Genomic DNA, 19,633 nt, shown 5'->3' with positions numbered 1-19,633 from the left:
CCCCATCCCACCCACTTTTCTTGCCGCTCCTTCTGAATACCCTCTCCCCCAAACCCTGGCCTCTGTCACCCCTCCTCTAATCCAAGCCTATTCTGGGCCCAATGCAGTTCCTTCTAGTTGGTGTTCGTGCCCTCACCACCTGGCTTTCCCTCACCCTCTCCCCATCCTCTTTCTTTCCCCTGTGAGTGTAATAGGTAATAGCCATAGACTGCTTTCTCCTATTCTCCTATATTCATCCTAAAACTAGTCTGCTCCCCAGCACTGGGTTTTCTAGACTATTCTACCCTGGTTTAGTGTGGGTGGGGCCAGGATAGCCAATCCTGGCAGCACATCTTCACCCAAGCAGCAGGCAGGAGCCTATGGACAATTAGTGCAGCTCTACTTGACTGGAGGAGGGAGGACTGAGTAAAGAGGGCAACGTGGAACAGCTTGTGGAGGGCAGAAAGAAGCTACAGTTCCTCCTAGGACTGTTTGTGGCCCAGGTCCTAAGCCATCAGTCGAAGATGGTCAAGGTTTTGATTACTTGCAGAGGTATTTTACCTTGACGTCCTTACTTAGGGAAGGCACTAGTGACTACAGTTGGCACTGGGAGTGGTAGCTGAAACACGTGGACTGGTTGGCAGGGCCTTCCCTGTGGTAAATGCTTCCACCTGTTACTTGTCCAGATCCCTTTGTCACTCCTGTCCAGTTCTACAAATGAGGAAAATGAAACCCTATTTGGTCACCTGCCCAAATTAGAAAGCATGTGACCAAGGGCTTGGGTATTTGGCCTGCCAGATCAAAGTCCTGGTCAAACCCTCTGAGGAAGAGCTGAAAGCCATTTTTGGCTGTTGATTCCTCTTGCCTGGACACGCCTGATTCTTCCTTTACTCTCCAATCCACCTCCCTCATCTCAACCCCTGATGTGTCAGAAGACTGCTTGAATGCCAGAGGACTCCTTCCCAATCAACTATAGAGACACACCCTCCCGCCCCGTTCCCTATCTCTAGCAGCCACCAAACAAATCAGATTATCAAATTCCCATGTTTTATTTTCTTTTTTTTTTTTTTTTTTTGGTTTTTCGAGACAGAGTTTCCGTGTGGCTTTGGAGGCTGACCTGGAACTAGCTCTTGTAGACCAGGCTGGTCTCGAACTCACAGAGATACGCCTGCCTCTGCCTCCCGAGTGCTGGGATTAAAGGTGTGCACCACCAACGCCCGGCTATGTTTAATTTTCTGTAGAAAGTCCCAGCCTCACCTATCCTGAACCCCATCTCCAGGGTTACCGGAACGTGGAGAAGCTCTGGGTGTCAGTGCAGGAAGCATAAGGGACACCCCGGGAGCGAATTTGCAGAGTGTGGAAAGTCAGGGGTGGATTGGGACCTGTCGACCCAGGGTTCAGGGACTCAGTGTGGGGCTCCATGACGGTTATGGGAACTGCATAGCACAGCTTCTGTGGCCGGTCATCACGGCGTCTCAGTGTGCCCTTGCCCAGGAGGTGCAGGATGCAGGAGAGGACATCAGTGCTGGTGCACACAGCTCCCCGGCCAAGGCTACTGACCAGACCCCTGGGAGGACACGGGCCTTTCTCCCAAGCTTCCAGCACCTGACCAAGATCAGAGGGGAAATAAGAGGTCAAAACCATGGAGCTTACTGCTGTCTGTCTTCCATGCCAGTTACATGCTCCAAGGATAGTAGTCCCTAGCAGAACACATAACGGCCCAATCTCAGACATTTCAAATATGGGCCCACCACCTCCTGTGGGCGCACCCCATGGCCATACCCATCATTGCCTACCAGACAGACAAGCTGGTCAATGTGCAAGCCCTCATCCCCATGACCCTTGAGGATTCGGACAACAAGGCAGTTTAGAAGGTTCCTTCTCTTCTCCAAGTTCCGGCCCTCTTCATCCTCAGCTTTCAGGTACCTCTGAGGTGGGATGAGCCACACATTGCCCCTCCTTGGTCTGGGTTCCTCACTGTCATCTCGAATCTTGAGCACTCCTGAAATAAACATTGGTCACTTGGTTGGGAAGGGCCCTAAGAAACCCATCCCTGGCTTAGAACAGTCCTCTTTGGCCCTGAGTGCATACCTCCTGGTTTATCTCTCTGCTCCTGAAGGTCCAAGGGGCCTCTTGATGAGGTGAGAGGCCCAATTGCGTGATTAAGCACATCTGGAGGGAGCTCTGAGAGCGCCAGCAGGCTCTCAACAGACACCACCTTTGAAGAGGTATGAGGCATTCAGGTCCTCCCCAGGGGTGAACTGGGGAGGACAGGCAAGAGAATGGAAGAGGGGGGCAAAATGAAGAAGGGACAGGCCACCTTTAGGTGGTTGAAATGTAGCAGCAGCCACATCTGCACTGTGGACACATGCAGGGTCTGGTCCCCAAACTGCAGCTCAGCCCGGCCTTGCCAGGTCCACTGAAGTTGCCGATTTGGATCTTCCTCTCTGGCATGGGTCTGACCTGAAGAAATGCCAGGGGAGGAGATGGGGGAAAGGAGGGGGAATGCACCACCAGTCAAGCTCTGCCTTGCTACTCTGCAGTGTGCAACCCCAGGCAGGACTTCTGGAATGGTGGCTCCTAATCCCAGCTTCCCTAAAGAGCCTTGGGTATCAAGGAGCTCAACTGTGCCAAGCAGGTTGCAGCCATACCCTTTGAGTTGTGTTCAATTGTTTTAGAGACAAAAATCCCTGAGTTGAGAGGCTTGTCCTCCTGCCTGTCTGGGCCTCCTGAGGGGGCTCTGCTCTTCGCCTGCTGTGATTTGCCCAGTCTAGAGTCTCATCTCCAGCCAACACTTTGAGACTAAATGTGACCATTGAGGGAGGAGCACACACCCACTCTTTGGTTCTGTTTTTGAGACAAGGTCTCTGTGTAGCTCTGGCTGGCCTAGAACTCACTATGCAGACTACCTTCCATGCTAGTCACATGCTAGACTCAAACTCTTAGAGATCCATTTGATTCTTCCTCCAGAGTTCTGGGATAAAGGTGTACTCCACTATGCCTGGACACACCCACTCATAAAGCCCTTTCTTGTGGCCTGTCTTAGAAGACTTATACCTCTATCTCCCCCTATTCCCTGTCCCTCTAAGGAAGTCTTACCTCCTGAATCCTATACCCCCTGCACAAGGGCATGCTGGGATGCTATGGTTGTAGCCTTGCAGGCTTCTGATTTCAGCACCTACTCCAACTCTCTGTCCCTTTCTCAGTAGCCAACCCTTGTCCCCAAAGCCCAAGCCCTCTTCCCAGTTGCTTACTCTTGTTGTAGAAGTTGGAGTAGTGGTTTAAAGTCCCCCTCAGATATGAGGGCAGGCGTGCCGTAGAACTGAGCATGTGGCAGACCGAGGTGACAGGCCAGTAGCGTGGAGACAGCACAAGCACACACACTTCTGGCATTGTCCCTTCATAATATAGCTCCTCCTCCCCCTCCTCCTCCTGCTCCTCCTCCTGCTCCTCCTCCCTCTCCTCCTCTTTCTCCTCCTCTTTCTCCTCCTCCTCTTCTGCCATAGCCACAGCTGCTATCTCTCTAGCAGCCTCTTCCTTCTTGCTCTTGTGCTCCTTGACACTGTCCTCATGGGCCACCTGAAAGGGAACAAATTTCACAAATGCTGAAGGCCTCCTCTCACCTCTTCCTTGCCCATCCCTTCCCTGGAACCCACCTGTATCTTCTTTTCTGTGTCTTCCAGCTTCAGGAGCTCCTGATCGAGCTGCTGGAGCTGAAAAACATGGAACTGACGCTGCAGCTCCTCTGAGATGCTCAGACTCTGTAGCATCTGTTGGGGAAGACGGTTGGGGAAGCAGAGGCCAATCTGCTCCATCACAGCCCCCTCCAGCCAGCTCGAGCCTACGCTCAGGAGACGGTCAGCCATGTAATGCCTGTAGCACACACAGTTGGGCCAGATCTCAGCGTGGGTGCCAGTTTGACCCAAGTTCTCACTCTGTCCTGTCTGTGTCTCAGACTCAGACCCTGTGAGCTGGCCCTGCCCCACAACAGAGAGCTTGCCTTCCCCATTTCCTACTCAACAGATCCAAACTCACTGGTAGTAATGCTCAAAGGTAGTGGCTATCTCCAGGCGAGAGAAAATAACGACAGACTCCAGGCATCGCTGAAGCTGTGCCAGCATCTCCATTCCCCGGGCTCCACCCATCCTACTGCCTTGGATCCGCTGGTCAATGTGCCGAGCAAACTGCTCAGTCACCTGAGTAGAGAGCATAGGAAAACCACAAGTGAATGAGCCAGGGCTGAGGAAGCAGGTATGATGGCCACCACCTGCATCCATCCCTCAGCCTCCACGCCCCCTTCAGGAGGTGCTGGGGATGGAATCAGAACTAATAGTCATACACAGAACCACAGCCCTGGCCTAGCAGACACTTTCATTCACAGGCAAGCAAATGAGCAACACTAACAACTCTGAAAAGTCAAGTTCCCCCACACTGTGTCTAAAAATCAAATCATTTAAAAATGAAATCACTAGGCATGACAGCACACATCTATTATCCTAGCGCTGGAGAGGTGGAGGCAGAAGGATTAGGAATTAAGGAGGGGCAGGGAGTGTAACTCTCCATCAGTAGAGCGAGCACATGCCTAGCAAGCACAGGCCCTGGGTTCAATCCCCAGCACCACACAGTATACATGCCTGAACTCCAGCACTCAGGACACAAGGCAGGAGGATCAGAAGTTCCAAGTCATTCTGGGACTACATAGTGAGTTTAAGGCAAGCTTGGAATATATGAACCTTTGAAAAAGTTGAGTGTGGTAGCCCAGCACTCGGGAGGCATAGGCAGGCCTGAGTTTAAGAGTAGGAGGCCAGGGGCTGGAGAGATCGCTCAGCGGTTAAGAGCACTGGCTGTTCTTCCAGAGGACCTGGTTCAATTCCCAGCACCCACATGGCAGCTCACAACTGTCCAGTTCCAGGAGATCTAACACCTTCACACCAATGCACATAAAATAAATTTAAACTAGTTTTTTTTAAAAAAAAAAAAGACTAGGAGGCCAAGTTGAGACTCTCTCCTCTCCCTCCCTCTCTCTCCTCTCTCTCCTCTGTCTGTCTATCTTAACATGGTGTATGTAGGGCTGGAGAGATGGCTCAGAGGTTAAGAGCACTCACTGCTCTTCCAGAGGTCCTGAGTTCAATTCCCAGCAACCATATGGTGGCTCACAACCATCCGTTATGAGATCTGGTGCCTTCTTCTGGTGTGCAGATATACATGGAAGCAGAATGTTGTATACATAATAAATAAAATCTTAAAAAAAATTTAATTCCCAGCAACCACATGGTGGTTCACACCCACTTTGAATGAGATCTGGTGCTCTCTGGCATGCAGGCAGAAGACTGTATAGATAACGAATAAATAAAATCTTTAAAAAAAATGGTGTACGTAATGAATTTTTCCTAATTTCCAAGATATGGTCACATACAACTACCGCTCATCACAGAATCGAGACTGAGGTGGTCCACTCTGGGGAGGCAGGAGAGAGTTTACAGGGAGAGGATCAGGGTCCAGTATGGGAAGGAGCTTACATGGGTAGCTCTGAGGAAAGGGAGCCGCAGCAAGGCATCGGCACAGCCATTCTGCATGGCTAGCAAGAAGGCAGCCCGTGGCCCAAACAGCTCAGAGCTCGACTTCTGCAGCTTATAGAAGAGCTCACAATAGCGTGGCACAAAGGCGTCATCTTTCCAGGATGAGGTCAGAAAGTTGTTCACCTGAAATGAGGGGGCAGGAGCATGAAGCCGCATCAATCTGCTGCCGTCAGAGTGCCCCACCCCCAACTTCGCACCTGTTGCTGCCCACCTGTTCCTCTACCACAGCTCGCCAGCAACGGGTCAGGTTTCTCATGATGCTGCTTGGAAGGCCTCGGGTGGCCAAGGAGCTCCAGTCATGGCTTCTATTTCTGCCCTCTGGGGAGACAGAGAAGAACCGAGTCAAGACCGACAGACCCTAAACTCGCTAAGGACAAGCTCCGAAGGTCTTTCCCAATAGGACGCCCTGTAAAGTGATGTCCCTGGATGGGGCGGCAAACAGAAGGTGGATAGACTGAGTACGTAGGCATGAGGGGGGATGATTTCGGAGCTCATGAATTACGGAGCTCCTGCTGGAATCTGAAGTACTCACTGGCTTGAGAGATGGCCACCACTGGAGGCGCTGCCTCACGGGGCTCCACGTGGACCAGCAAGTGGGTGAGGCGGCGAACCCGTGAGGAGAAGGCTGCTGCACGGCTCTGGGGGTTGTGGGCGGCATCCCTGCACTCTAGGTACTGATCCAGCAGCCACCCCAGAGAGCTGGTGCTGTCTTGGTCTGGAGGTTAAGAAAAACCAAAGGATGTCTTGTCTCTGGGAAGTGGGAACGTTGAGCTGAACCAAGGACAAAATAAGAACAGCCAGACAGAATGACATGGGGGAGAGGAGCAGTCCTGGCTGGAAAGAGAAGGAACAAAGGTGACAAACAAGGACCAAAGGGCAAAGGACAGAACCCGGGTGTTTCTAGGGCAAGGAAGAGTTGGTGAGCAGGTTCTGCTGTGAGGCGGTTACCGTGGTTACCGTGAGAGGTGATGTTCTGCACCAGGGGGCTGACCAGCGCGTCCCAGCAGGTCTTGCCCAGTGCTTGGGCGGCCTCGTCATCAGGGAGGAAGCGATCAGCAAAATTCTGCTCCTGGCGCAGAGCCCCGTTTAGTCTAGGGAGAAGTAGGAGGTTCAGGCCTATGGTTTACATTACTCAGTGTGTACTCAGCACCCAGCCCAACTCCCAACTCAACATTTCAGAAGAGCCAGCACTCCCAGGATACTCCACTCCAGCACTCAGAAAAATCTCTTTTCTTCCCATAAGCCCCACACCACAGGATGCGTTGACTGTCCCCAAGCCCTACACGAGACCTATCTCATGGCATCCTAAGGACCGACCTACAATTCATTTACTGAGCCTGACCTCCCACACAGACGCAGGTGGAAGCTCTCACTTACCTAGAACTCAGGTGCAGGAGGCTTCGGCGATCCTCTGCTATGTCCTGGCTCCATGCTTGTGCCCGAACCATGTAGAAGAGGCGTGTGTGCCGGCACAGCTGCTCTCGAAATACTGGCCAGAAGGTGGGCTTGGGGCCCAGGACCTCCAGACCCCGGATGCGTGTGTCAATGCCTCCCTGTTACACACAAGACCTGTTTGTGCTGGCCCCACACCCTCGAGATAGGCTGGGGTGGGTTACACTTCAAGCTTCACCCTTGAATTACCCCAGACCCCGACTCAGGATTTACAGGGGTGTCAGGGCTCAGGGCTGGTGTGGGGCAGTCTGGTGACAGAGACCTGGGATTTATCCTCGTGTACTGGGGCTCAGCGACCTGAACCCAGGAGCCACATCCCACCTGCTGGCAGCGCTTTATGCGGATCTGGACGACGGGCCAGAAGCGGTTCAGGTTCTTCAGGAGGACTACCCGGCTGGCGTATGGCATCACATTCACCTGGCGAGTATAAGAGAGGGCTGTCACCTCCATGAGTGCTGATGGGAACTACTAAGAACAACCCTATCAACCCCAGCCCTCCTGCCAGATCTCCCTTCTCCATCCCAGGAACATGGGGCACCTGACAATTGCTCAGTGCCACTCCCATTGCTCCACGCGTAAGGCCATCACATAGGCACAAGGACACTAGACTCTGGTTTGTATGGGACTCATGGTGGGGAGGAGTTTAAAACTGGGTGGGAAGAGAGATCCCTACCGAATTGAGTTCTGTGTTAAGAGAGCTGATGCTGTCACCCCCGGACACCACCACTAAGGCTGGCATGTAGCTTGAGTCCTCACCAGCCACCAGTAGAGTTAGCTGCCTGGGAGTGGGGAAGAAGAACCGATGGGAACTGGAACCTGTCATGTCCACACTCGAGCCCAAGTGACTCTAGCAGGACGTTTGCACGTGGGAGCTCATTACCTGATGAGGACACCTTGACGCATGTACAAGGTGATGGAGTGGGAGCCGGCATTGCCGCTGGACTCCCAGTAGGTCTTGGGGTTGCGGTCCGTCAGCTTGCTGGCCCGGTGTGGGTTGGAGGACACCTCCACTTTCTCCCAGTACTTGTCTTCCTTCATTTCCTCACTGGAGCCTGGGGAAAGTAGGAAGAGGTGAAGGTCACAGCCAGGTAGGTCTAGAGGGGGAAATGAGTGATGTTCAACAGTTCAGGGGCAGACACTAACCCTGGCACAGATATCTGAGGAACACGTCAAAGAAAGGGATGTTGATGGGCCGGTGGGTTCGTCTGTGCTCTTCAATCTGGCCCAGGACCATCTGGAGCGGGGACATCAGAGAAAAGTGGGTGCACAGACGGACCCAAGACTCATGCAAACACAGATGGAGGAAAGACGAAACAGTAAGGGAACAGACATCCCAGGCTCACTCAAGCCACTCCCCCCACTCCCCCCCACTCCCCCTCTGCCATTGCCCAGGGTCCATGTTCTTATGCAGATCAGACCCCCAACTCCACCCTGCCTTTCCTCCTGACCTGGATGCAGCCACCCAGGATGTTGGTGGTGAGTTTCCGGTAGAGGTGAGCGTGCTTCTCACACTTGAACACCATGTCCCGCAGCTCCTGAGCCAACTCCAGTTTCCCTCGGTGCTTTTCCAGGACCTTGGAGATGGTTTCTCGGGCTCCCAGCTGGTTTAGTATCACCGCATAGTCCCGGCTTGTGGAGGTCAGGCGGTGTAGGAAAAAGATTAGTTCCTGGAGTACCTGGGAGGGGATGTCAAGGAGACAGTGACTAAGGGATGAGCAAGGACCAAATGGATAGCAGTGGTGATACATGCCCACTCTGTGCTGGGAGCTGTGACAGGATAGGAGAGACACAAAAGCCAGGTGGAGTTAGAGAATTAAGTTACAAACCTGTGGGAAGAACCTCTCCCACCCCAGCCAGGGGTTCTGGTGGCTGGTGAGGACTCAAGCTACATGCCCACTAAGTATGCGTGCGACAGGTAGGGAGAACCCTGGGTTTTTGATTCAGGTGTGGCTCCCAAGAACCAGTTATAGGATTGGTTTTGAGATGTCTTGGTCCCCAGCCCAGACACTTAAGAGGGCTGGAAGAAATGGAGAAGGCCTGAATTGGTTGTGGACCCTCAGTGATTCTAGTTTGGAAACTGAAGGCATTGACTTGGGACACTCACTAACACCATGACTGACCTTTGACCCTAATGAAGCCTTCTGTACCCAGAACCTCTTGTAGGAAATTCTGTCACCCTCACTCCCCTTCCTCTCTTTAAAGTTTGCTTATTTTATGGATGAGAGTGTTTGCCTGCATGTGTGCATTATACCGTGTGTGTGTGGTAAATATGGAGGCCAGAAGAGGGCATCCGGTCCCATGGAACTAGAGTTACAGGTGGGTGCTGGGAACTGAACCTGGTTCCTCTGTAAGAGCAACAAGTGCTCTTAACCTCGAGTCACCGCTCCAGTTCCCTACCCTTGCTCTAAAAGGCCTGGCTAAAGAGAAGCCACTGGAGCTCTTGTTCCTATTTGCCTAAGGAAGCACACGACAGAAATATAAATTAATACGCGTGGGTTACCACTAAGGAGTGTGGTAGGGGGCACTGAGGAGATAGAAATTAGGTAGGAGCCAGAATTCTCAAATGAATACCTTGTGTCATTGTGAGCTTTGTGAATGTATTACCTATTAGAAAAATAAAATTTCATTTTAAAAGCAACTTAGCCCAAGAGCACAGAGGTTCTACTGTTCCCCCAGGCCTTGCCCAGGGGGTCTGCCTCACTGCTTCACCCCCTCCCAGCATCTCCCCAGAGTGGGAGAGGGTTACCTCTCGGTCAGTATTGGGGGACCGAAGGCAGGCCACGCAGGCGTCCATGGCCTCATGCCAGGGTAGCAACAGTGCCTCAGGGAAGTTCACCAGCTGCATCAGGATTCTATGAGGAGAGACAGGAGAGGGAAGGCAGAGAGAGATACAGAGTTGGCCTGAGGCTCTGTGTGTACAACCTGCCACTCAGAACTCCCTCACCTCAGCACGGTCAGGTGCAGGGCCTTGTTGGTGGTTGGAGTATCCAGGCTCTGCATCAGCCTGAGGAAGGGCTGGGGCTGCCGCTGGAGCTGCAGCAGGCATGGTTTTACCTCACTTTCCTGGGGAACCTCGGAGCTGAGGGCTTTCTCTAGATCCACAAGGAGCTTCCCGGATGGGCCCAAGCCCTCCACCAGATGCTGCAGGGCAGGGCTGGCACTCTGAGATGGGGCTTCTTTGGCTGCAGGAACAGGGATGTGGTAAGAATTGGCCAGTTCCCAGTACTCCGGTCAGGTAGCTCATGGCCACCTGTAACTCCAGCTCCAAGTATCCCACACCATCATTTGGTTTTCAAGGTTGCCTGCACTCACATGTACAACCCCATATACATATAAATATAAATATATATAAATAAATAAAACCTTATAGAAACAAAAACTGGACATGGCAGTTCATGCTTATAATCCCAGGACTGAATAGGCAGAGATGGGTGGACCCCTAAGGTTTGCTGGCCAGATTTGGCAAGAATCAGGGCAGCAAGAGAACTTGCCTAAAAAAAAAAAAAAAAGGGGGTGGTGGTGCTGCTGGAGATGTGTCAATGGTTTAGAACACAGGCGCTCTTGCAGAGGATCCAGGTTCAGTTCCCAGCACCCACATGGCAGCTCACAACCATCTGTTGAACTTCAACCCCAGAGATCCAATGCTGTCTTCTGGCCGCTGTGGTAGGCCCTGTGTGCACATAGTGCACAGACAGGCAAAACACCCATAGGCATATAATAAAAGTTTTCTGTTTTGTTTTGTTTTTTGCTTGGTATGTTTTGAGACAGGTTTTCTGTGTAGCCCTGGCTGTCCTGGAACTCACTCTACAGAACAGGCTGGCCTCAAACTCAGAGATCTGCTTGCCTCTGCCTCCTGAGTGCTGGGATTGAAGGTATGTGCCACCACCCCCTGGCTAAAATAAAATTAACTTAAGTAAATAAAAAGAAAGATAAATGGTAGCTGAAGAATGACATCTGTAGTGTGCTCGAGCGTGTACACACACACACACACACACACACTCTCTCTCTCTCTCTCTCTCTCTCTCTCTCTCTCTCTCTCTCTCTCTCTCTCGGACAGGCATGGGATTCTGGGTAGGATATGTCTTTCAGACAAGATGGCACAACAACTGGCAGAGACACCTTGTGAGGACACCTTCCCAAAGGCAGGTCTCTCAGCTGCTATTCGCAGGGCACCCACCTTCTGCACTCGCCACACCTTCAGATTCCTGAGGCTGGGCCTCAGCTTTGAACCCAAATACACCTTGCTGGGCATTTAGCAGATAGGGGTAGCCTAGCTGCCCTGCCAGGGCTTCAGGCCCATACTTCCTGTAGACATAGCAGTTGAACAGGTCCCTCAGAGCACTGTCATCAAGTTGCCGAGTCAGAGAGAGCAGCAGGTCCTGGGCCAACTCAACAGGTACGGTCAGTTCAGGAAGCATCTCACTGTCCAGAATGTGCTATGGGGAGAAAGTCACCCTGCAGGCAGCTGAATGAACACCCCCGAGAGGTGCTTTGTAGGGATGGAGATCTCTACACACATCTGCCACTCTGAACCTCTTACAACTGGCAGCCCACCACATTTGCATCTCTGAACATTCCAGATTCCTCCCCTGTGGGCCCCTGATGATGTCTGACCTCCCTAACCCCTCCCAAGCTTTCCAAATGTTATGGTTCAGACCTTCAGGCCATGTCTAAGGAAGGCCTACCTCCCCTTCCAGGTTGTCCTGAAGGAGCTGCACAACTTGCTGATGGTCTGCTGCATTTAACTTCTTGATGAAAAAGAGGAGCTCCCACCACTCAGCCTGGGTCAGGTGCTCACTCTCTTCTGTGTCTTCCTCCTCAGGCACCACATAAGGCACAGCAAAGAGCTCAGTTATGGGTTTCCAGCGCCTAGAGGGCGGGGCTGTGAAAACCAGGTGTGGCAATGTCACTGCCCACCCAGGCAAACCACTGCTTCACTGCTCAGAGCTGACCCACCCCAGAGCTCACCTATTCCCAGTGCTCCGCTGACCACTGGTCCCTGGTATTCGGCATCCTCAACCACTGTCTCAATGTCTTCCTCAAAGCCCAAGATCTCAAGCATGTGCCAGTGTACCCAATAGGTGTGGCCTGTTGACTCCCACAACACCTGCAGATTGGGGGTGGGTGGGTGAAGAGAAGCCCTGCTACTGGCTGCGGCCCCACGATGAGGGCTCACACAGTCCATACTGTAACCACCTCCAAACAGCCTCACCTTCCTCTTCGGCAACCGACTCTACTTCTGTTCTCCATCTATTCTAACTTTATTTCAGACAGTGTCTCCTGTAGCTCAGACTGGCCTCAACATTGCTAAGTAGCCAAGGCTGGCCTTGAACTCCTGATCCTCCTGCCCTACTTCCCCAGTACTGGGTTTACAAGCATGTACTTCACGTGCTGGCTTCTTTCTGTCTTTCAAACCACATGATTCCATGCTCCCATCTGCCCCCAGACAGCCCACCTTCTTCATTCTGAGCTATCAGTTTCTTCCTGGGTCTGAATCTCCTATACCCGAACATCCCAAGCTCTCCAAGTAGCCCTTCTTTCAACTGTTGACCCCTTTGCCTTTTCTTTTAACTAAGCTAGCTTGTAAGAGCCCCTGTATAGAAGTTATGCCCTACAATAAGTAAATCTTCCAGTGTCCCACTACCATGCAACACTCACCTGCACAGGGGGCATACCATCGTTGCTCTGTCGGAACTGGCCCTCATCCCCAGCAGCGATCTCTTCATAATTATCTAGCATCCGTACCCGCATCCCAGGCTGCAGCATGTCCCGCACATACAAAGCATAGGTATTGACACTTGCAAACTCAGTGCGGGGCCGAAAACGCTTTGACCTCCTGATAAGCTGGGGGTGGGGGAATGCCAGGCTGGCATCTGCTGGCTGAGGCTGGAAAATGGAGTAGGAGGACCGTGCCAACCTCCCTGGTCTGCTGGAGGCCCAGTCCCAGCGCATGGCCTGCACCAGTTCAGAGATCAGAGTGCCCATGGCCATACTGAATTCCAGTTCCAGCCGGCCCCTCCCTACATTCAACTCCTCAGGAACCAAGTTGTTCTGGGCTCCTTGCTCCCCTGCACCGCCATTCAGCTGGTCCAGGAGGAAGGTGGCACGCAAGTATCGTTTCACCAGGGAGAAGAGCAGCCGTCCTGGGACCTGTAGGACACACCTTTGACCCTCACCCATCGTGCCTTCACCTTTTGTCCCTTTCCACAGTCTCCTCCGTGACAAGTCCACAGCTCCTACTACCCCTACCCTTACAAGATACCTGTGGTAGCTGCACGCCCTCAAAAGACATGGGGTGTTCGGCAAGGGTAGCCTGTGCAAAGAGTGCTAACAGTGCACAGCGGCTGTCAAAATCCAGCTGTTTCTCAATGGCCTCTTGTTGGCTCAATGACAGAAGAATCTGGATCCGGGTCCCTGGAATCCACACCTCCAATGAGAAACCACTCCCAAGGCTCACTCGTTTTCTACTTAATAACAATCCTTTACCAGCACTCATCAGGAATGACATATTTTGTTGATTTGCTTTTAGAGCCAAAGTTTACTATCTCTCTCTCTCTCTCTCTCTCTCTCTCTCTCTCTCACACACACACACACACACACACACACACTGCAGCAGTCTTAGCTCTTCTTTTGCATGAAAAGCTAATTAAATTTGTTCTTACTTATTCAGTCTCTCTCCCCCCACAAACATCCCCCAGGCCCTCCCCCACCTTTTCCTTCCAACTTAAAGTGAATGACAACAGAACCATTACGTACTGATGATGTCAGAAGCTCCTGTCACAGTGTCCTGTGAATCCCCGAGCCGACCCTGCCCCTCCCCATACTGCCCCTCACCAGCGTCATGGGAGGACAGAGCTTGTATCATCCGGCCTGCACTCCAGCGGATCTGATAATCAGGACTACTCAGCATGTGCATGAGCAAATCCAGGATTCTGGGGTCTTTGAAGACACCAGTGAGGGGCTCGATGCTGGCATAAGCACTGAGTACATGGACAGTGTGAAGGAGAGGGGCAGGGGGAACGGTGCCCACACACTCCTGCAGCTGACGAAGGGCCCTCTGAATCAAGGATTTCACGTCTGTTTCCATCTCCCCCAGCACAGATTTGTCGAGGGCTCCAGCCTCTGCAGACCCCTGGGAAGGTCCGATGACTTGGCCATCCTCGCCCAGCATCTTGTGACAATTGGCATAGATCTCATCATCAGACATCCATAGCAGGATATGCTCAGCCTTGCAGTCCACTTGGGTAGAGTCCCCTTCCCCATCATCTCCACGCCTGAGGATGAGCCAGCGGATCTGATACTCAGGGTGCCCATCATGGCCTACTCGCTGCCGGATCAATTCATCTGGATACGCATGCAAGCCTGGCCCCAGGGGCACCCTGAATTCCCTGTAGCGGAGTTCCCCCACCATGCTGGCACCTGAGAGAGAAAAGGCAGGCTACAGTGAGAGGGGAGGTCAGAAAATCAAGGGCATCCAGGAGTTGGAGGAGGAAATGCAGCAACAGCTGTTAGCCTGGGTGGGGTAAAGCTGGGCCTACTTTGGGCTGGGTGAGACCGGGGCTGGGCAGAACATTGCGGAAATTGTTCTTCAAGAACAAATAACGGAGCTAAAAGGTCTCCAAAGCATGCGGCCTTGAGTGGGTTGGTTCGGAACGACCGGAGGGATAGTGGTTTGGGCAGTGCTGGATTTACAAATGAAGCCCAAGATCCCGGGACAGATAAAGGTGATCTAGGGAAAGGGGTGTGTGAAGGCACAGGATTGTGTCAGAGAGGGATGCAATCTCTAAATTGAAGCACTGTGTTGTAAGTGCCAAAGGCGAGAGCGCGGACGGTGAGATGGCCACCAGCAAAGCATGGCCTGGGAGGAGGGGTAGGAATGGAGATATCCACGGCCAGAGCAACTGCAGAAGACGCAAGGCCAGGGGCAAGGCGCACCGGGGGTCCGATGGGTAAGGGGCGCGCGGGGCTTGATGGATGGGAACCAAGACCTGATAAGGTCAGGAGCGGTCGCGGTGGGATAGGATTGGGAGCGGGGTTAGGCCCAATAAAGGAGAGTCCTAAGGCGTGGTGGGGAAAGGGACGCGAGGCTCCGCGGGCGATCGGAAGCCCAGAATAGGGTCAGGGGCCGCGGTGGGGCTGTGGCCACCTCAGAAGTCCGCCGGGATCCTGGCCGAGGCCTGTCCTTTGCAGAGCTAGGGACGCGAAGCACACGATGGCGGCTGCGGCGCTGGCGAATGTTTGGGCCCCGCCTGGGCCCCCCGAAGGGGTCGAGGTGCAGAGGAGGGGGCGTGCCTCTGCAGCAGACAGGCGGGCAGAGGGCGGGGCCTGCGGGACTTGGCCTCCGCGCCGGCGCCCTGCTCGCCCGCTGCTGCAGGGCGGAGCTTGGTCCCAGCTGGGGAGCTCGGAGGTTTTGCTGCCTGTACCTCGCCACCGCTCGTTCCCGCCCGTCTTGGAGGAAAGCCGGGGGCGAGGGGCCTGCGGCGGGCGGAGCCGCGGGTGCCACCTCGACGACGCGGCTCTCCAGCACCGGACCGCCCTTTCCTCTTCCTTTTAGTCCTCCTTCCTGCTGCCGGAAGTGCCTTCCCGTTTCCCAAAGCAAGAACTGGGAAAGACCTTGGAGGTCATGTCTACCCCCTCCCCATCCTGTCTTTTTCTTCCCTTCCCTCTATCCTTGTTTACTCCTCGTCCAGTCTGTACCCCGCCCTTCAAAAGTGAAAAGATGGTAAGACAAAAACGGGTCCGTTTATTAGAGTCAGGGGAATCAGCTTTGGGCAGCAGCAACAGAGGGAGTCTTCACGTAACTCTTCATGGGGGGCAGTGGCCTAATCTTTCGGCCAGCCCAGCCTCCCTTGCGTTGCCACAGCCCACTGTTAGGCCTCTTGCCCAGCCAGCGGTTCCGTCCTGCCTTGCCGATGACTCGTTGGTTATGATCAACGTTGGAGACTCGGCCTACAGTTGCAATGCATGTCTCCAGCACCTGACAAGAGAAGCAGGCGAGAGTGCACCGTGGGGACAAGGGGCAGGCATGGCAGTGCTGAGAGCACGACTCTGTGTGGCTTCTTAAACTCAGTGAGGGAAGGGAGAAGACAGAAAACACAAAATAGTAGACTATAAGTGTGGGTTCGACAGGATGAACTGAGTAGATAAAAAGACTACCCTTTTTGTTTGTTTGTTTCTATGGCTTTCTTATGGAGTCCGGCTGTTCTGGCACTAGCTATGTAGACCAGGCTGGCCTGGAACTCAACAAAAGCCCCCTGCCTTTGCCTCTTGAGCGATGAGATTATAAGCCAGTTCCAGCCAGACTGTTCAACCCTGTCTTCTCCTGGTTTCCTGAAATGGTGTCATGTAGCCTAGGTGGCTTCATTCTTTTGTCAAAGTCTGGAATGCTGGGATTACAGGCATGTATCACCATGCCCAGCAGAGAAAAGGCATTTCTACTTATTCCACTAAGGTGCCAACCTGACAAGGCATGCTTAGTCAGGTGGCAGAGAGAGGGACAGACACAGCTGCAGGTAGTCCCTGGCATCATAAACACTTGGGAGCTGGCCAGGTACATTCCAAAAATTCCTTCTTTGCTGACCCCTCCCACTTGTGCCCATATATACCTGCATTTGTCTCTTAGAGGGCAGCTGGATAATGGCTGTTCCATTCACCTTCCGAAGCAGCACGCCACATGTCCCTAGGGAACAGAGAAGCATCTTTGCCACCCTCCACAAATGAGAGGGAGGTTTCCATGGGGATCTAGGCCATATGCTACCCTTTGCCCTTCAGGGGTGCGTGAAACATAGAAGAGTACACACTATGACTTAGGTTAAGACAAAGCACACATTCATCCTCTTGTTGCTTGTTTCTTCCTGTCTGCGGAACAGATGCGATCCTAAGGGTTCAGAGGATAGTGATATCTGGTAGCCCCTGGTCTTCTGAATTGTGGGATGTGGGTGGATTCTTTTCCCATACCTGCAGCTCTGATATACTGGGCTCCTCGGCCAGGCTCACTTTCCACATTGTTGATGAGGGTCCCCACAGGCAGCGCCCCAAGAGGATGTGCATTCCCTTCCTGAGCAGCCACTACAAGACAGGGTTTCATCAGCACTAAACCCTTTGCAACCTCCATCCTACTCATCTGGTGGCCATCGCTCACCTGCCATTCTGCCTATATGGTTAGAATTCAGGATTGTATCTCCCGCCTTCATGTTTTCTGTGGCAATGATCCAACGTTTCCGGCTGCCCCCAGCAACCAGAGCTATGTCTGCAGACCTGTTCAGGATGATGGACAAACAAGTGGACCACCAAGAAGGCCCACATTTTCTAAGAAGCTACAAAATAACAATTCAGACCACACCATCACCACCTCACATCCCAAACTTGCCTACATGGATCATAGCGGACAACGACAACCTTCTCCTCAAAGGGTTCTGGCTTGGTTTCTTTCTCTGGTCGGAACCGCAGAAAGTCAATCATTCTATAGTTCCTCTTGTGGCCCCCACCAATACCATGTACTCGGATACGGCCTAGAGTCAAAAGACAGTTCAGGGATATAATTCAGGTTAGAATTGCTTTCAGTATTAACAGGCCTTGCCTAGACTAGACACTAGTATCCCTTAATATTATATAACAAACAGAAAAATGACAAAGGGATGGGAGTGTAGCTCAGTGGTAGAGTTTGCCTTGTAAGCACTGAGGCCTCAGGTTTGATCCACAGCATGTGGGCATAAGGGAGCCACGGCATCCTTGGCAAAAGGGATGGGATAACACATGACTCAATAAAAATATAATTACGAAAATTGTATGAAACAGATAAAGTCTTTTCAAATTACTGAATTCAGTAAGTTTCCTGAGAGGAATATAAATTGGGCTCACATAACTTCAGCTGTTATTTTGTTTGTTTGTTTTGTTTTTCGAGACAGGGTTTCTCTGTGGCTTTGGAGGCTGTCCTGGAACTAGCTCTTGTAGACCAGGCTGGTCTCGAACTCACAGAGATCCGCCTGCCTCTGCCTCCCAAGTGCTGGGATTAAAGTCGTGCACCACCACCGCCCGGCAACTTTAGCTGTTATTAACTGTTCTATGTGGTCTATTCTTCAGCTTCAACCCACATACTAAGAAGTACCTCACTGAGGGCTTTGTAATTGTACATCTGACATCTTACGAGCTACAGTGCACTACTACAGACATTTAGGATCCTAAGGCATTTTCCTCCTCAATGCTTCAGATCCTTTCTCCCACCTGTATGGTCTCGACCCCCAGACTTCCTCATCTTCATTGGTTTAACTGTGTACTTGGTGCAACTCTTCCAGGACACAAACTTGGCATTAAGGTCCCCGGATGTATGCACTGGGCGGTGAGAAGGCAACACCAAGGCAGAGGGCTGTTGAAGAGCATTGCTCAGTATCTAGGGATAAGAAATATTCTCAGCAGCATCTCAGACCACTGCCCCCAAACTTCCAACCAACTTTCACAAATACCAGTGCAATATGTTTATCCAAGTGTGTGTGTGTTGTTTGTCCAGGTGTGTGGTAATCGTTTGGCCCTCTCCCCTCTGAAAAATTTCTTCCTGTCATCATCTTCCAATTTGTTTCAAGTTCTTGTCAGGAAACCTTTTCTTCCCTACAGAATTCCCTTTTCCAAAGCTGGTAAATTCCACACACTCACACACCACTGTCAGTACCAATGCCTTTTGCCCTTTGCATGTTTCCTGGAATTCCCACATATGAATGGAAATGATGACTCTGCTTTTCCACCTTCCACCTGCTGTAGTCCAAGGTCTTCAGAGTAGTTTGGTTTGTTTTGGAATATCAAATATGCATTTACTAAATTCTGTCGCACTCAGCCTGAGAACTTAAGAGAAGCAAGATTGGTAATTTCTCTTTTCTGTGATGCAGCATTGCTCACTGCTATTACAAATTCTGCATTCTCCAATCTCAGCCACAAGCCATCCTTACATTACGATGGTTAAGAGCACTGGCTTTGGGGTGGTTTAGTGCATAGCAGGAGTGCATAGCATGAGCAAGGTCCCAGGTTTAATTCCCAGCACCATAACAAAAACAAAAGGAAGCTCTGAACCCAGTCTAGCCCCAAAAAGTGTATGACCTTAGACTACTGACCAGTTTTCTCATCTGCAAAATGTGCATAGTAACTTGATTGAAAGGAGTTCGTTCATTGCAGCCGTCTACTTTGCCCGTTTACAGCGGGCACCTGTTTAGCAGAGATCTGCAAAAGCACTTAAGGCCCGTATCTCCTCTGAGAGCAACATTTATAAAGAGCAGAAGATGAAGGAAGGTTTACCCAGGTCACGTGATCGTGACTAGCCTCGCCGGATCACTGACAACCCGGGCGGAACCAGTCAAGCTCCCAGGTGAGTGGATTACCTGGGCAGCGGGGAGCAGAGTCGGAACCCGGGCGGTAACGGTCGGGGATGCCAGGCTCAGAGAGCGCAGAGCACTAGTGAGCGCGTACATGCCCAAGGGGTGGTCACACTCCTCGCAACTCTGCACGCTTTACCCTTTTGCAGAGCCTGATGCTCTTGGATGACGTTTCATTCCCGGCACTGTCGCTTTCAGATGACGCAAGAGGCGGGCCCCTAACTGGAGCGCCCCCGGGATACACACTTCCTTTCCTCCCTTAAA

General features: G+C 52.2%; 2 protein-coding genes across 7 annotated transcripts; both read right to left on the bottom strand.

The window, feature by feature from the left end:
* Positions 1–362: 362 nt before the first annotated feature.
* Positions 363–15,381, bottom strand: Cul7 (cullin 7). Of its 6 annotated transcripts, none has more exons than XM_027389171.2 (26): positions 15,157–15,380; positions 13,767–14,429; positions 13,273–13,424; positions 12,669–13,160; positions 11,979–12,117; positions 11,696–11,892; positions 11,188–11,446; positions 9,955–10,192; positions 9,757–9,862; positions 8,459–8,686; positions 8,154–8,244; positions 7,891–8,062; positions 7,684–7,819; positions 7,332–7,427; positions 6,936–7,111; positions 6,507–6,649; positions 6,091–6,273; positions 5,770–5,876; positions 5,499–5,681; positions 4,015–4,175; positions 3,636–3,852; positions 3,234–3,558; positions 2,300–2,442; positions 2,071–2,197; positions 1,776–1,981; positions 363–1,584 (listed from the first exon to the last, which is right to left on the bottom strand). In XM_027389171.2, exons 2-26 carry the CDS (start codon positions 14,419–14,421, stop codon positions 1,261–1,263), a joined length of 5,256 nt encoding a protein of 1,751 aa, XP_027244972.1. In that variant the 5' UTR covers positions 14,422–14,429; positions 15,157–15,380; the 3' UTR covers positions 363–1,260. The 6 variants fall into 6 exon arrangements, with proteins under 6 accessions (XP_027244972.1, XP_027244973.1, XP_027244976.1 ...); XM_027389172.2 differs by having other exon boundaries at positions 1,261–1,584; positions 6,516–6,649; positions 15,157–15,381; XM_027389175.2 differs by having other exon boundaries at positions 1,261–1,584; positions 13,845–14,429; positions 15,157–15,381.
* Positions 15,382–15,733: 352 nt separating this feature from the next.
* On the bottom strand, positions 15,734–19,562 carry Mrpl2 (mitochondrial ribosomal protein L2). The gene is made up of 7 exons (XM_027389180.2): positions 19,376–19,562; positions 18,234–18,399; positions 17,380–17,521; positions 17,152–17,267; positions 16,968–17,078; positions 16,616–16,689; positions 15,734–15,987 (listed from the first exon to the last, which is right to left on the bottom strand). Exons 1-7 carry the CDS (start codon positions 19,463–19,465, stop codon positions 15,772–15,774), a joined length of 915 nt encoding a protein of 304 aa, XP_027244981.1. The 5' UTR covers positions 19,466–19,562; the 3' UTR covers positions 15,734–15,771.
* Positions 19,563–19,633: the final 71 nt, after the last annotated feature.

This window comes from Cricetulus griseus (assembly GCF_003668045.3).
Source record: "Cricetulus griseus strain 17A/GY chromosome 1 unlocalized genomic scaffold, alternate assembly CriGri-PICRH-1.0 chr1_0, whole genome shotgun sequence".
Classification (NCBI taxonomy): domain Eukaryota; kingdom Metazoa; phylum Chordata; class Mammalia; order Rodentia; family Cricetidae; genus Cricetulus; species Cricetulus griseus.
This window is presented reverse-complemented; position numbering and strand designations above follow the sequence as displayed.

Bases quoted from the DNA above. Each gene is read 5' to 3' on its own strand.
- Cul7 (XM_027389171.2), bottom strand. From the start codon at position 14,421: ATGGTGGGGGAACTCCGCTACAGGGAATTCAGGGTGCCCCTGGGGCCA. The intron at 11,893-11,978 runs GTGAGCTCTGGG...TGGTTTTCACAG, and splicing joins CAGCGGAGCACTGGGAATAG to CCCCGCCCTCTAGGCGCTGG. The intron at 1,982-2,070 runs GTATGCACTCAG...TGTTTATTTCAG, and splicing joins GCAGAGAGATAAACCAGGAG to GAGTGCTCAAGATTCGAGAT.
- Mrpl2 (XM_027389180.2), bottom strand. From the start codon at position 19,465: ATGTACGCGCTCACTAGTGCTCTGCGCTCTCTGAGCCTGGCATCCCCG. The intron at 17,268-17,379 runs GCAAGTTTGGGA...CATCCTGAACAG, and splicing joins GTCCGCTATGATCCATGTAG to GTCTGCAGACATAGCTCTGG. The intron at 16,690-16,967 runs GTATGGGAAAAG...TCTGTTCCCTAG, and splicing joins CCAGTATATCAGAGCTGCAG to GGACATGTGGCGTGCTGCTT.